The sequence below is a fragment of the Pan paniscus genome, chromosome 11 (genome assembly GCF_029289425.2).
Source record: "Pan paniscus chromosome 11, NHGRI_mPanPan1-v2.0_pri, whole genome shotgun sequence".
NCBI classification, from domain to species: Eukaryota; Metazoa; Chordata; class Mammalia; order Primates; family Hominidae; genus Pan; species Pan paniscus.
In genome coordinates, this window is record NC_073260.2 from 10,275,184 (window position 1) to 10,289,329 (window position 14,146).

At 54.7% G+C, this 14,146-nt stretch overlaps 1 protein-coding gene across 2 annotated transcripts in view; it reads right to left on the reverse strand.

Annotated features, from left to right (window-relative positions):
• Positions 1 to 4,498: 4,498 nt before the first annotated feature.
• MIGA2 (mitoguardin 2) overlaps positions 4,499 to 14,146 on the reverse strand; it is a 37,021-nt gene continuing 27,373 nt past the window's right edge. For both annotated transcript variants that reach the window (XM_034929243.2, XM_034929242.2), the window contains exons 11-16: positions 14,018 to 14,104; positions 8,726 to 8,824; positions 8,266 to 8,400; positions 7,476 to 7,529; positions 6,640 to 6,756; positions 4,499 to 6,358 (exon numbers count right to left, since the gene is read on the reverse strand). In XM_034929243.2, the coding sequence (XP_034785134.1) occupies positions 6,152 to 6,358; positions 6,640 to 6,756; positions 7,476 to 7,529; positions 8,266 to 8,400; positions 8,726 to 8,824; positions 14,018 to 14,104 (699 nt within the window). In that variant the 3' untranslated portion in view covers positions 4,499 to 6,151. The remainder of the gene's footprint in view (positions 6,359 to 6,639; positions 6,757 to 7,475; positions 7,530 to 8,265; positions 8,401 to 8,725; positions 8,825 to 14,017; positions 14,105 to 14,146) is intronic.

Below are 14,146 nucleotides of genomic sequence, written 5' to 3' on the forward strand. Positions count from 1 at the left end.
GCATCCTGAGAGGTGCTGCGTCCTTCTTGTTACCTTCACAACAGCCCTGCAAGGCAGCCCTAAGTGCGCCCAGCTTGTAGCTGAGGACAGCGAGGCTCAGAGTGGCACACTGTTTGCCACAGCCTCCTGGCCCAGGTTCAGAACCTCCTGCGTCTCATGAACCAAACTGCTGGCCACCTCCTCCCACTGCTCCATAGGTTATCAGACAAGCTCTGAAACCCAGGCTTTTCCAGAGCTGTCCCAGGGCAGGGTCTGGCCTTTTACCTCTGGACTTTCCTCTGGCAGGGAGTTCACAGACAAGGTGGCCCTGAGATTAGAGGTACAGAGTCTAATTGCACCGCACCCCAGCCACGCTGGTGTGTGCTCAGAGTCCGAGCAAGCCCTTAGGAAACAAGGCTCTCTCCCTCTCTTGGCCTCCGATATGGTTTGACTGTGTCCCCACCCAAATCTCGTCTTGAATTATCGCTCCCATAATTCCCACGTGTTGTGGGAGGGACCCGGTGGGAGGTAATTGAATCATGGAGGTGGTTACCCCCATACTGTTCCTATGGTAGTGAATAAGTCTCATGAGATCTGATGGTTTTATAAGGGGTTCCCCCTTCCGCTTGGCTCTCATTCCCTCTTGCCTGCTGCCATGCAGGACATGCCTTTTGCCTTCCACCATGATCGTGAGGCCTCCCCAGCCACATGGAACTATGAGTCCATCAACATCTTTTTCTTTATAAATTACCCAGTCTTGGGTATGTCTTTGTCAGCAACGTGAAAACAGAGTAATACAGCCTCTTTCCCCAAACATGGTGATGCTGCCTTCTGGGTTGGAGGTTCATTTGTTGACTTCAGGAAATATTTGAGTTCCTCAGTCATGCCAGACCACGTGTGGGCATCAGGGATGAAGAGTGAACATAGCCAGCTGGGTGCCACCCTCGGGAAACTGCCATTTCAGTGGAGGCTGTGGAAGCCCTGGATCCCTGTGATGTCAAACTAGAAGTGACAGTTTCGGTTGTAGAAACCTCTGAGAGATGGCCAGGCGTGGTGTCTCCCACCTGTAATCCCAGCACTTTGGGAGGCCGAGGTGGGCGGATCATGAGGTCAGGAGTTCAAGACCAGCCTGACCAATATGGTAAAACCCTGCCTCTACTAAAAATACAAAAATCGCCAGGCATGTTGGCTCACGCCTGTAATCCCAGCACTTTGGGAGGCCAAGGCGGGTGGATCACCTGAGGTCGGGAGTTCAAGACCAGCCTGACCAACATGGAGAAACACCATCTCTACTAAAAATACAAAATTAGCCAGGGTGGTGGCGCATGCCTGTAATCCCAGCTACTCGGGAGGCCGAGGCAGGAGAATCGCTTGAACCCGGGAGGTGGACTTTGCGGTAAGCCCAGATGGCGCCGTTGCACTCCAGCCTGGGCAACAAGAGCAAAACTCTGTCTCAAAAAAAAAAAAAAATTAGCCAGGCTTGGTGGTGGGCACCTGTAGTCCCAGTTACTCGGGAGGCAGAGTTTGCGGTGAGCCCAGATGGCGCCGTTGCACTCCAGCCTGGGCAACAAGAGCAAAACTCTCTCTCAAAAAAAAAAAAAATTAGCCAGGCATGGTGGTGGGCACCTGTAGTCCCAGCTACTCGGGAGGCTGAGGCAGGAGAATCGCTTGAACCCAGGAGGCAGAGGTTGCAGTGAGCCAACATCACACCACTGCACTCCAGCCTGGGTGACAGTGCAAGACTCCTCAAAAAAAAAAAGAAAGAAAAAGAGGAAAAGGTCATTTGCAGAATACTGTGCAGCAACAAGGAGATAAAATACTGAAACCTACCACAGATGGATAAACCTCCAAAACATGCTTCCACCTGAAGAAGCCCAGCACAAAGGCCGCCTATTGGATGATTCCATTTACAGCAAATGCCCAGAAAAGGCAAGTCTACACACAGAGTAGCTTGATGCTGGCCTGGGACCGGGGAATTTACTATAAGTGGGCATCACAGGGTGATGGAAATATTCTCAAACCATACTGAGGTAATTGGTACACACCTCTGTAAATTTATTTAAAACAGCATTAAAGCACGTGAATCTATGATGTATGAATTATACCTTATTAAAACTGTTTAAAACAAACCAAAACAAGTTGGGCACAATGGCTCATGCCTCCTACTTTGGGAGGCCAAGGAGGGGGAATTGTTTAAGCTCAGAAGTTCAAGGCCAGCCCGGGCAACACAGGAAGACCCCATCTCTACAAAAAATACAAAACTTAGCCAGGAGTGGCGGTGAGCTACTTAGGAGACTGAGGCGGGAGGATTGCTTGGTCTTGTGAGGTCAAGGCTGCAGTGAGCTGAGATCACACACCACTGCACTCCAGCCTGGGTGACAGAGTGAGACCTTGTCTCCAAAAAAAAAGACCAAAACAAACATTTGCCAGCATTGGAGGTGGCTACTGTATCAGCTCATGTCTCTAAAATCTCTAAGATTCAAGCATTTATCCTTCTTTGAGATGGAGTTCATCCCCGGTTGATTGGGAAAAGCTCTTATTTTCAGCAAAGACATTAGAAAATTATTTTTGTTTGTTTGTTTGTTTTGAGACATAGTCTTGCTCTGTCGCCCAAGCTGGAGTGCAGTGGTGTGATCTCGGCTCACTGCAACCTCCGCCTCCCGGGTTCAGATGATTTTCCTGCCTCAGCCTCCCAGGTAGCTGGGATTACAAGCATGCACCACCATGCCTGGCTAATTTTTGTATTTTTTTAGTAGAGATGGGGTTTCACCATGTTGGCCAGGCTGATCTCAAACTCCTGACCTCAGGTGATCCACCCACCTCGGCCTCCCAAACTGCTGGGATTACAAGCATGAGCCACCGTACCTGGCCCCGAGAATTTTTTTTTTTTTTAGGTGTGATCATGGTATTGTGGTTATTCTGGAGAATGACCTTGTTTTTTTGTTTTTTAAGTTCAGGGGTGCATGTGCAGGATGTGCAGGTTTGTTACATAGGTAAGTATGTGCCACGGTGGTTTGCTGCACACATCATCCTGTCACCTAGGTTTTTTTTCTCTTTTTTTTTTCGAGATGGAGTTTCGCTCTGTCACTCAGGATGGAGTGAAGTGGTGTGATCTCAGCTCACTGCAACCTCTGCCCACCGGGTTCAAGCACTTCTCGTCCCTCAGCCTCCCAAGCAGCTGAGACTACAGGCACCCGCCACCATGCCTGGCCAAGTTTTTGTATTTTTAGTAGAGATGGGTTTCACCATGTTGGCCAGGCTGGTCTCAAACTCCTGGCCTCAAGTGATCCACCTGCCTCGGCCTCCCAAAGTGCTGGGATTACAGGCGTGAGCCACTGTGTCCAGCAGTCCCATCATCTAGGTATTAAGCCCAGCATCCACTAGCTATTCTTCCTGATGCTCTCCCTTCTCCCACACCCTGCCCTCCGACAGGCCCCAGTGTGTGTTGTTCCCTGCAGTGTGTCCATGTGTTCTCATCATTCAACTCCCACTTACAAGAATGTGACTACCTTGTTTTTAAGCTCTGCTTGAAGGTTTAAGAGTAAAGTACATGTCTGAAACTTAGGCTAAAGTATTTTGGAAATACATGAAATAAACATGGCAAAATGTTGCCGGGAGCGGTGGCTCACGCCTGTAATCCCAGCACTTTGGGAGGCTGAGGCGGGCGGATCACGAGGTCAGGAGATCGAGACCATCCTGGCTAACACGGTAAAACCTCGTCTCTACTAAAAATACAAAAAATTAGCTGGGCATGGTGGCATGTGCCTGTAATCCCAGCTACTCGGGAGGCTGAGGCAGGAGAATGGCGTGAACCTGGGAGGCAGAGCTTGCAGTGAGCTGAGATCGTGCCACTGCACTCCAGCCTGAGTGACAGATAGAGACTCTGTCTCAAAAAAAAAAAAAAAAAGTCAAAATGTTAATTACATGACCAGAGGTGTTGGTTTTATATAGTTTTTTCAATTTTTCCATACATTTGAAATTTTTTTTTAAAGTTTCTTTTTTAAAAACCTTTAAAATAAAACTTGTGATTTCCAGCTGCCCATGAAAACTTGTAACGATCCGGCAGGCTTGGACCTGTTCCCAGTGTTCCAGCCCCTCCCCCTGGCTCTCACAGCTTGGGGGGTAACAACCTTTAAGCCTGTGAGTCTGCATCTTGGCCCGGTCCAGTGCCTGCATTTTACAGATGTGGAAACTGAGGGCCAGTGAGAATCGACTTCCCTAAGATGGTGCCTGAGCGGGGTCCACAGCCAGGCTGCTCACCTTGCATCCATGGCCTTGAGCGTGGCACTGGCCGCTCCCCACCCTTCCCCGCGTACCACCGGGGCCCTCCCTGCCTAGGGATGGCTGGACCCTGTCAGGCAGCCAAGTTGCCCCAAGTAGGATCACAGCCCCCACCAGGCTTCTCCTGACCTTTGTCCTCCTGGAACCTTCACCCACGGCACCCCAAAAAGCAGGTGCCCTGCTCTGCCCCAAGAAGCAAACAGCCATGCACATAACCAACAACATGGCAAACTGGAAGGAAATTGTCTCAATTGTTTATTCGACTCACAGTCAGTGCACACACTCTACCATCCAAAAGTCGAAGCTGTGACAATCGACTGCTACAGGCAGTGCACGGATGTGTAAACAAACACAAATGAAAATGCAAATCAGAGTGGGCGGGGCCAAGGCCCACTGTTACATTCACAGCACAGGGTAAGTGCAAAAGAACAGGATGTCAGGATGGGGGGCGGGGAGCACAGGGTCCTTCCTGCCCTGGAGGCTGCCTCCGGGCATCAGCCTGGGAGGTGGGTTAGTGCCCATGGAACCCTCCTGCCCAGGAAGCTGCCTCTGGGCATCAGCCTGGGAGGCGGGTTAGTGCCCATGGATCCGGTGTCTGGGAAGGGGCCCACAGAAGATGGGCCACACCCAGCATCATCTCCTCTCTGTGGTGCGCCCTCCCATCCCCAGACCCCTTTCCCATTCAGGGGAGAGGGGCCCTGGTCACAGGAGCCAGTCCTCTGACTCCTGAGTGTGGAAACCCAGGAGGGGAGTCTGTTTCTCCTGCAGGCCTCTCAACCTGGAAAGGGCAGAGCCACAGCAGAACACGTTGGGGCCACAGACACTTGCTCAGGTGAAGACCCTGAGAAGACACTGCCGGGCTGATAAGACCCCGCGGCGGGGGGACATCGCTGCTAACAGGACTCTCTGCAGGCCCAGGGGAGGCTCTGCCCCCATGAAGCCCCAGGAGCGTTTGTGCGTTGAACTGAAGGCAAAGTGCTGGGCAGTTTCTTGTCCTAATGAAGGTGGGGAAGCTGGTCCGGCCACATACATCCTCTGACCTCCCCCAAGTGGTCCCCGGGCCCACAGGTGACAGGGGCCTGAGCGATCCCTGGTCTGAGCCCCCAGCTCAGAGCCTAGCACCACCCAGGGAGGTCCGGGCTCATGGAAGGGGGATGGGCGGGGGCAGGAGGGCCCAGCCCCACCTCCGCCCGTCTTTGGTGGTGACAGAGGTGGGAGGAGAAAAGACGATCTTTGGTAGGGCGAGGGAATGTCAAAGGACACTGTCCTGGTTTGGTGCTTGGGTTTGTCAAGGGCCCAGTTCCTGCTCAGAAGAGAGCACAGGAGTGGGAGGCCCACCTCTGCCCCACCTCTGGATGGCCCAGGCCTGCTGCCCACTAAGGTGGCCCCACTCTCCTTCTCTGGAGTTGCAAACTCTCTGAGAAGGCGGTTGAGGTGGGGAGGGCATCAGGACAGGCCAGCTGGATGCCTGGATGCTGAGACCATATAGCCACAGGTGGCTTCTAGCTCAGGACACTGTGACCTTCACCACAGGGCTCTAGGCCCCATCCTTCACCTCCACCCTCCCAGCACCCTTGTCAGCAGCCCTGGGGCGATGGGAGGTTTTGGGGTCCCCCACCTGGGGCATCCTGGCTCTGCCTGTCCCAATTCTCCACAACACCCCCCTCTCTCACAGCCTTTCTCTCCCACAGGCCCCACTGGTCCTGGCCTCTGCTTCCCCCAGGAACCGTTCTTCTCCATGGAAATGTCCCCTCTGGGCCTTGGGGACTCCCGGATGATGGGGGTGGGGCAAAGTCAGGGGCAACGGCCCTCAGCCACCACAGCTGTCAGATACCAACCCAGGGAAGGGAGGAGGAGCCTTCTCTCTGCCACCCCCCAGCCCGTGCCGCCTCTACTGCAGCTCCCCCAGGGGCCCATTCTCTCGGGGCAGCGCCCCATTCACGCCTGCGCTGCTGGCCGCGGGCACCCCCAGGTACCCCAGCAATATCTCGCTGCGGCGCCGGGACAGCTGCAGGATGTCGTCTGCCAGCGCGGGCAGTGACGTGTAGCGCACATTGTCCAGGTCGAACATGTCCCTCAGGTACTGCACAATCTGGTGCTGGGGGAGCAGGGCTGGTGTCAGGCCTGGCCCAGCCACTGCCCACCATGATGCCCCCCAGGTCACCTGAAGTCCCCTTGTCCACCACCAGAGCCCCAGCCCGTCCTTTCCATCCCCAGGCTCCTCCCTCCCACTGCTTCCTCTGGACCCATGTGGGTCTGGCTCTGCCCTCTCTCTGGGAGCAGGCCCAGGCCCAGGCCCTCATCCCATTCCTGGCACCTCCCAGGGCGCCTGTGCCCAGGGCAAGGGTCAGGAAAGAACGAGAACTGCTCTCTGTTTACCTTGAAGAAAGCACAGACTTCAGCAAGCTGAGGCTTGGGTCCAAGGAAGCCGAAGGCTAGGACAGGGCTCACATGCTCCGATACGGAGTAGAAATGGGAGATGAAGCCATCAGGCACCTGCGGTGGGCACAAGGCTGAGGGGCCAGGCGGGGCCCAGGTAGGATGAGGGCACCAGGCCCAGGTGTCGCATAAAGGGCTGGGCTTTAGAGGTCACCCCAGCTCATGTACTTTCCTGCTAGATGACCCTGGGCAGTGACTCAAGCTTTCGAAGCCCATTTTAACTTCTGCAGACAGGGTAACCATGGGCCGCTGTGAGAACTGCAAGAGGTGGGGCCATAGTGGCTCCGCGGGAAGTGCCTGGAGCACGTGGCCACGGCAGCTGGTATCAGCTAGGCAACAGAGCCTGGCCCGCAGAGGGGAACGACAAACCACAGGCCAGATAGCACAGCCAGTCGCTGCCTGGGAGCGGAGATTACAGGGGCCTGACTGGGGCGGGGAAAGGGCAGGAGGGACAGGGCTCTGCTTGCACCTGGGTATCCTGCCCCCACCGAGACGCCTGCACCAGGCCAGCTGCCAGCCCTGTGGCCACTACCCTAGGGTATCCGTTCCCCTCCCCAGTGGCCTGCTCTGTGCTGGGCCTGGGGAGGAGAGGAAGTGGGTCTACACGAGCCTCCAGGGAGCTCCTGGCACAGGGAGAGGTAACGGCGGAACAAGGGGGCCAGGACTGTGAGCGGTGAAGGCCAAGTGGCCCAGCGAGCCACCCTGCACCCGCTCCGCTCCCCACCACACTGCCTCAGAGCCCAGCTCGTGCTCCCCTGGGCCTGCCAGTCACTCACCATCAGCAGCCTCCTCTTGGCTTTCAGGACCGACCAGCAAGCAGTGGCCAAGGCCTACATCAAAAATAGGATGTCCCCTGGGTGTCAAAAGGCCTAGCCCACAGCCCCTCGCCCTCTGCCAGCCCAGCACCAAGCCCTTAAACCCAGCTCACCCCACTCCAAGCAGGAAGATGGGGCCAGGTGCCTAAGCTCTGCTGCTTCCTCCTCTGATTTTGGACTCAGACATACCTAAACTTGAATCTTGACTCTAATCTTACTGCTGGATCTTCTCTGAGCCTCAGTCTCCTCTTCTGTAAAGGGGCACAACACAGCACTCCCACCTCCTTTGGTGGTTGTGGGAGCAATGGTTCCCGCCTGTAAACCACCTCGCAGAAGCCTGGGCCCAGGCAGCACAGCCCGGCTGCTGGAGCGTTACTGCTTGCCTTGCTGGGGGTCCTGTGCTGGGTTGTCTCTCACTCTGTGCCTTTTTTTCCTTTTGGTTTTGCTTTCCCCTCTTTTAACTTAACAGGATGCATTAAAATGGAATCGAATTCATACCAGCACAGAAGTGAAACCACACAATAGGAAGAAAACGCACACCACGTTGGTTCTAAACTGGGGCACCAGGCAGCAACGGGGCACCCTGGAGGCTTCTCCAGAGCAGACTCTGGTCTCCCAGGCCTGGCAGCCGCGGATCTAGGGGGTGGGGGCCCAGCCCTGGTGCCAGTGCTAGGGACAGAGGGGACGGAGCCAGGCAACCACACGGGCTGATGTGAGCAAGTGTGGGTCTGAGAGCAGGGCAGTGACCCACCGTCTCCTTGAAGCTGTCTGACAGCCAGCGGTTCCGCAGGACGGCGAGCACCGAGGCCGGAGGGTTCTCCAGGTCCTCGAAGGCGTCCATGAGGATGAAGTCCAGCACGATGTCGAAGAAGCTCATGCATACCACCTACAGAGGGTGCCCCGGGAGGCTCATGCATGGGGGCACCGCCGGAGCCTCGGGGCCACTTTCCAGATGGGGAGACTGAGGCTGGGGTCCAGGGCATGAGCACACGTGGGGGGGACACGTCTTCCCCGCTCTGCTGTGCAACGGGTGTAGCTGAGGCCATTCCTCCCTCTGCCTTGGCCTGGGGCAGGGCAGGAACCGGGGACTATGAGCAGTGATGGAACCGTCTCAGCCGCTTGGAACTGAGGTAGAGCCCGGCACAGGAACCCCCTTGCTGCTCAGATGCAGGGGAGCCCGGGATGTCGGGGTTCAGCACAAAGCAACTCACCCCTCGGCCCTCCAGCTCCAGCCGTGTCGTGGCCCAGGTCTCGGGCCGCAGGGCATAGCTCAGCATCTCCTCGTAGCTCTCCAGGAAGCCTTTGGGGCTCTGTGGAGAGAAGCACGGCCCATCCTGGTCACTGGACAAGACCCACAGGGACAGGCTGGCCTGTGGATGGGGGACATGCCGGCCTGTGGATGGGGGACATGCCAAGGCACGGCTGGGGCCCATCCCCACGCAGCAGGCACAGAGAAAACGTGGCAGAGAAGTGTCTCCTACTCAGCACAGCATGCTTCTCCAGAGAACCAGGGCACCCAGTCAGGTCTCAAGCCAGCTCCTCTGCTGAGCACCTGCTAACTTCCAGGAGTGCCCAGTGTGACAGTGTGATCTCACTTTGGAGGGACACAGAATGTGAGGGTTAGAGTCAGGCAGCTGAAGGTTCAAATCTCCGTGACCTTGGACCTCAACAGGAAAGGGGAGAAGCTACAGCCCCACCCTGATGAGGCTCTTCTAGGGCAGTTGCCGAGCTCGTGTGTGACGCAGTCAGTCCAGCGCCAAAGCATTCAACAAACAGCGTTTAAAGTGCCGCTGCACGGCACGGAGGCTCTCGGCACACATCCTTCACTCTCTGGGACCCTGGGGGTTAGCTGGGGTTTGGGATGCTCTTTTCAGATGTGGGTCTGCATTTACGGATGTAGAAAAACACTAAGTATTAGGGTCGGTTCTCAGAGTGGATTAACTCGTGATTTTTTTTTTTTTTTTTTGAGATGGAGTCTTGCTCTGTCACCTAGGCTGGAGTGCAGTGGCACGATCTCAGCTCACTGCAAGCTCTGCCTCCCGGGTTCACGCCATTCTCTTGCCTTAGCCTCCCGAGTAGCTGGGACTACAAGTGCCTGCCACCACGCCCGGCTAATTTTTTTTTTTTTTTTTTTTTTTTTTTTGAGACAGAGTCTCGCTCTATTGGCAGGCTGGAGTGCAGTGGCACAGTCTCGGCTCACTGCAACCTCCACCTCCCAGATTCAAGCAATTCTCTTGCCTCAGCCTCTCAAGTAGCTGGGACTACAGGTGCACGCTACCACACCTAGCTAATTTTTGTATTTTCAGTAGAGACGGGGTTTCACCATGTTGGCCAGGATGGTCTCGATCTCTTGACCTCGTGATCCGCCCGCCTCGGCCTCCAAAAGTGCTAGGATTACAGGCATGAGACATCGCCCCCAGCAATTTTTTTTTTTTTTAAAGTCTTTGTCTGTCACCCCGGCTGGAGTGCAGTGGTGCGATCTTGGCTCACTGCAGCCTCCGCCTCCCAGGTTCAAGTGATTCTCCTGCCTCAGCCTCCCAAGTGGCTGGGATTATAGGTGCCTGCCATCACACCCGGCTAATTTTTGTATTTTTAGTAGAGAAGGTGTTTCCCCATGTTGGCCAGGCTGGTCTGGACCTCAGGTGATCCGCCCATCTTGGCCTCCCAAAGTGCTAAGATTACAGGCAGAGCCACCGTGCCTGGCCCCAAATTTTAAAAAAGTATTTACATTTTCAAAATTTGCCAGGATGATCCTGGGCCATCCCTTAACCGCCCGGAGTCTGTTTTCTCATCGGTAAAAGGTGACAATGATGAAGATATGGGCTGGTCCTTGACACCTGAGCACGCCCTGTGTCATCGCATAACGTCCCCAGGACACACCCATTTCCACAGGAGGACACTGATACACAATGAGGTTCTGTGGTCGCCCCACTGACGCCAAGTTGAGCGAGTGGCCTGATGCTACAACCCCAGTGCCTGGGTGCCTCCCACAGGGCTAGCATCTTCCCAGGCCAGGACCTGGCCCCAGTCCTAACAGGGCCACCTCAGCTACTGCTCCAGTCCCAGGGCTCGGTGCAGGCTGTGGTGCTCAGGTGCTGCTAAATGGCTTCATTTCTTTCTGTTTGTTTGTTTTGTTTTTTGGTTTTTGGTTTTTTTTGAGACAGAGTCTCGCTCTGTCACCCAGGCTGGAATGCAGTGTCCCGATCCCGGCTCACTGCAAGCTCCACCTCCCGGGTTCACGCCATTCTCCTGCCTCAGCCTCCCGAGTAGCTGGGACTACAGGCGCCCGCCACCACGCCCGGCTAATTTTTTTTGTATTTTTAGTAGAGATGGGGTTTCACCATGTTAGCCAGGATGGTCTCGAACTCCTGACCTTGTGATCTGCCTGCCTTGGCCTCCCAAAGTGCTGGGATTACAGGCATGAGCCACTACGCCCAGCCTTTCTTTTTTTTTTTTGGTCGCCCAGGCTGGAGTGCAGTGGCGTGATCTTGGCTCACTGCAAGCTCCGCCTCCGGGATTCACGCCATTCTCCTGCCTCAGCCTCCCAAGTAGCTGGGACTACAGGCGCCCACCACCATGCCCGGCTAATTTTTTGTATTTTTAGTAGAGACGGGGTTTCACTGTGCTAGCCAGGATGGTCTTGATCTCCTGACCTCGTGATCCTCCCGCCTTGGCCTCCCAAAGTGCCGGGATTACAGGCGTGAGCCACTGTGCCCAGCCTCATTTCTTAATAAAACCAAAGTCCCATACTGGGAAGGTTACAAAGAGGAGCTCCCCAGAGGGTGGGGCCCTGGCACCCACCTTAACCCTCCTTCACTTGTTCACTCACCCAGCTTCCTGGGGAGGCCCACAGACACCAAGTCAAGGGCTCAGGCTGGGTCCGGGCCACCTGGCTTCAAATCCAGTCTACCCTTCACATGCTCAGTACCCTGGACAAGCCGCCTTCCCTTCCTGGGCTCAGTGTCCTCATCCACCAAGCAGAAATTGCAGTGAGGCTCGAATGAACTCCCCGCAGTGAAGAACCATTGAGTATACACTGAGCTCACTGCCAGGTAAACGGCCACTGCCGGGAGAATATCCGAGGAGTGCTGATGCAGTACCCGCCCTGTGCCAGGCCCTGGATGGGGCACACATCTGTGCCAGGAGAGTTCTGACACTGGCCCTCATGGAGCTAACTGAATAACGGGGGAGGAAGGACAAGGCAGCCCATGAGCAGGAGGCAGGGTAGTGAGGCCACACCGCCACGGTGAGCCCAAGGGTTCTCTCGGGCCTCAGGGGATGAGTCAGGTGATGACCTCCTGGGGACAGAGAAGGGTACTCAGATGACAAGTGACCAAGGAAGGGGGAGGGAGGAGGACAGAGGAAAAAGTGGTGTGGGGGGCTTCCAGTTACTGGTATATGTCCCACTTCCTAACCTGGGTGCTGGTTATACAGGCATTGTCTTTCATGAAATCCTATACATAGGCCGGGCGTGGTGGCTCACACCCATAATCCCAGCACTTTGGGAGGCTGAGGCGGGTGGATCACCTAAGGTCAGGAGTTCGAGACCAGCCTGGCAAACATGGTGAAACCCTGTCTCTACTAAAAATACAAAAATTAGCTGAGTGTGGTGGCACATACCTGTAATCCCAGCTACTTGGGAGGGAGACTAAGGCAGAAGAATCACTTGAACCTGGGAGGCAGAGATTGCAGTGAGTCGAGATTGCACCACTGTACTCCAGCCCGGACAACATGGCAAGTCTCTGTCTCAAAAAAAAAAAAAAAAAAATCCTATAGATACTTTTTGGGTGGTTTTTTGTTTTTTGGTTTTTTTTTTTTTGAGACAGGGTCTCACTCTGTTGGCCAGGCTGGAGAGCAGTGGTGCAATCATGGCTCACTGCAGCCTTGAACTCCTGGCCTCAAGCAATCCTCCCATCTCAGCCTCTCAAGTGCTGGGATTACAAGCGCAAGCCACCATGCCCGGCCAAATCCTATATTTTTTACACTCTCTCCTATGTGTATTTCATAATAAAGTTTAAAAAAAAAAAAAGATTGAGGACAGGTGTGGTGGCTCACATCTATAATCCCAGCACTTTGGGAGGCCAAGGAGGGCGGATCACCTGAGGTCAGGACTTTGAGATCTGCCTGGGCAACATAGCAAAACCCTGTCTCTATGAAAAATACAAAAATTAGCCAGGCGCGGTGACGCATGCCTGTAATCCCAGCTACTCAGGAGGTTGAGGTGGGAGGATTGCTTGAACCCGGGAGGTGGAGGTTGCGGTGAGCCGAGATCGTGACATTGCACTCCAGACTGGGTGGCAGGAGTGAAACCCTGTCTCAAAAAAAAAAAAAAAAAAAAAAAACAAGATTGAGCAACAGTGTTCCTGGGGCAGAGACCAGCATATGTAAAGCCCAGATCAGGCAGCAAGTCTGGTGCACTAGAAGCAGGCCCTTCAGCCAGACAGGACGAAGCTCACAGGGCAGCAAACCACCAAACAGAGCTTGGCCTTCACCCCAAGGGCAGCAGGCGCAAGTGAGGGTTGTAGGCAGCTGGCTAGTGAGGTCAGATGTGTGTTTTAGAATCATCTGTCCGACCTGTTCAAAAGCTTTGCTCAAACCCATTAAAGAAAAAAAAAAAAAGCCCAGGCGCGGTGGCTCATGCCTGTAATCCCAGCACTTTGGGAGGCCGAGGCGGGCGGATCACGAGGTCAGGAGATCCAGCCATCCTGGCTAACATGGTGAAACCCTGTCTCTACTAAAAATACAAAAAAATTAGCCGGGCACGGTGGCGAGCGCCTGTAGTCCCAGCTACTTGGGAGGCTGAGGCAGGAGAATGGCGTGAACCTGGGAGGCGGAGCTTGCAGTGAGCCGAGATCACGCCACTGCACTCCAGCCTGGGCGAGAGAGCGAGACTCTGTCTCAAAAAAAAAAAAAAAAAAAGACGAGGAACAAATCATCAAAAAAATTATGCAACCTCATCAATAATCAGAGATGCAAGGAAACACCCTTATATTGCTGGCAGTGATGTAAGTTGTGAAGGCCTTTTGGAGGGCAAACTAGCAATATCTGCCGGGCTTCTAAATGTCCAGGACCCAGAAATGTCATATCCAGGGCTCTGCCCCACAGAAAACCTCACAAGAGAGCAGTAGAAGGAAGATTATATAGTGTTGTCTGTGATGGTGAACCTCAGACAGCCCAGGTGTTCCTCCATCAGGGAATGGAGGCCTCTTGTGGCGCTCTCCACGCAATGGGACCCTCCGCAGCTGGGGAAAACCCCTCCCAGTGCCGGCATGGAGAGACGGACGCCACATGCCGCCACACTCCAGAGTAAACTGTGGGATGGTAAATAGGGCACAAAGGCTTAGAAATGGAATAACAAGATCCACGGTTGCAGAGTCTACAGAACGGAGTAGGAGGAACGTGTATCAGCCTGTGCACAGGGGTTCCCTCTGGCAGGTGGGGTTCAGGGGGACCCTCTGTGGTTTGCATTTTATAATTTGCCCCCCCACCCCACCCCCTGCTACCTTCTCAGCCTTGGTCATCAGGCCTGTCACCATCTGTCGGCCTACTTTCCCGAAGAAAAGCTGGTTACTCTTGTCTTCCAGAAGCCCCTAGGGAAGGAGGAAGGGAGGGGAGTGAGCTGCCGGGCACGG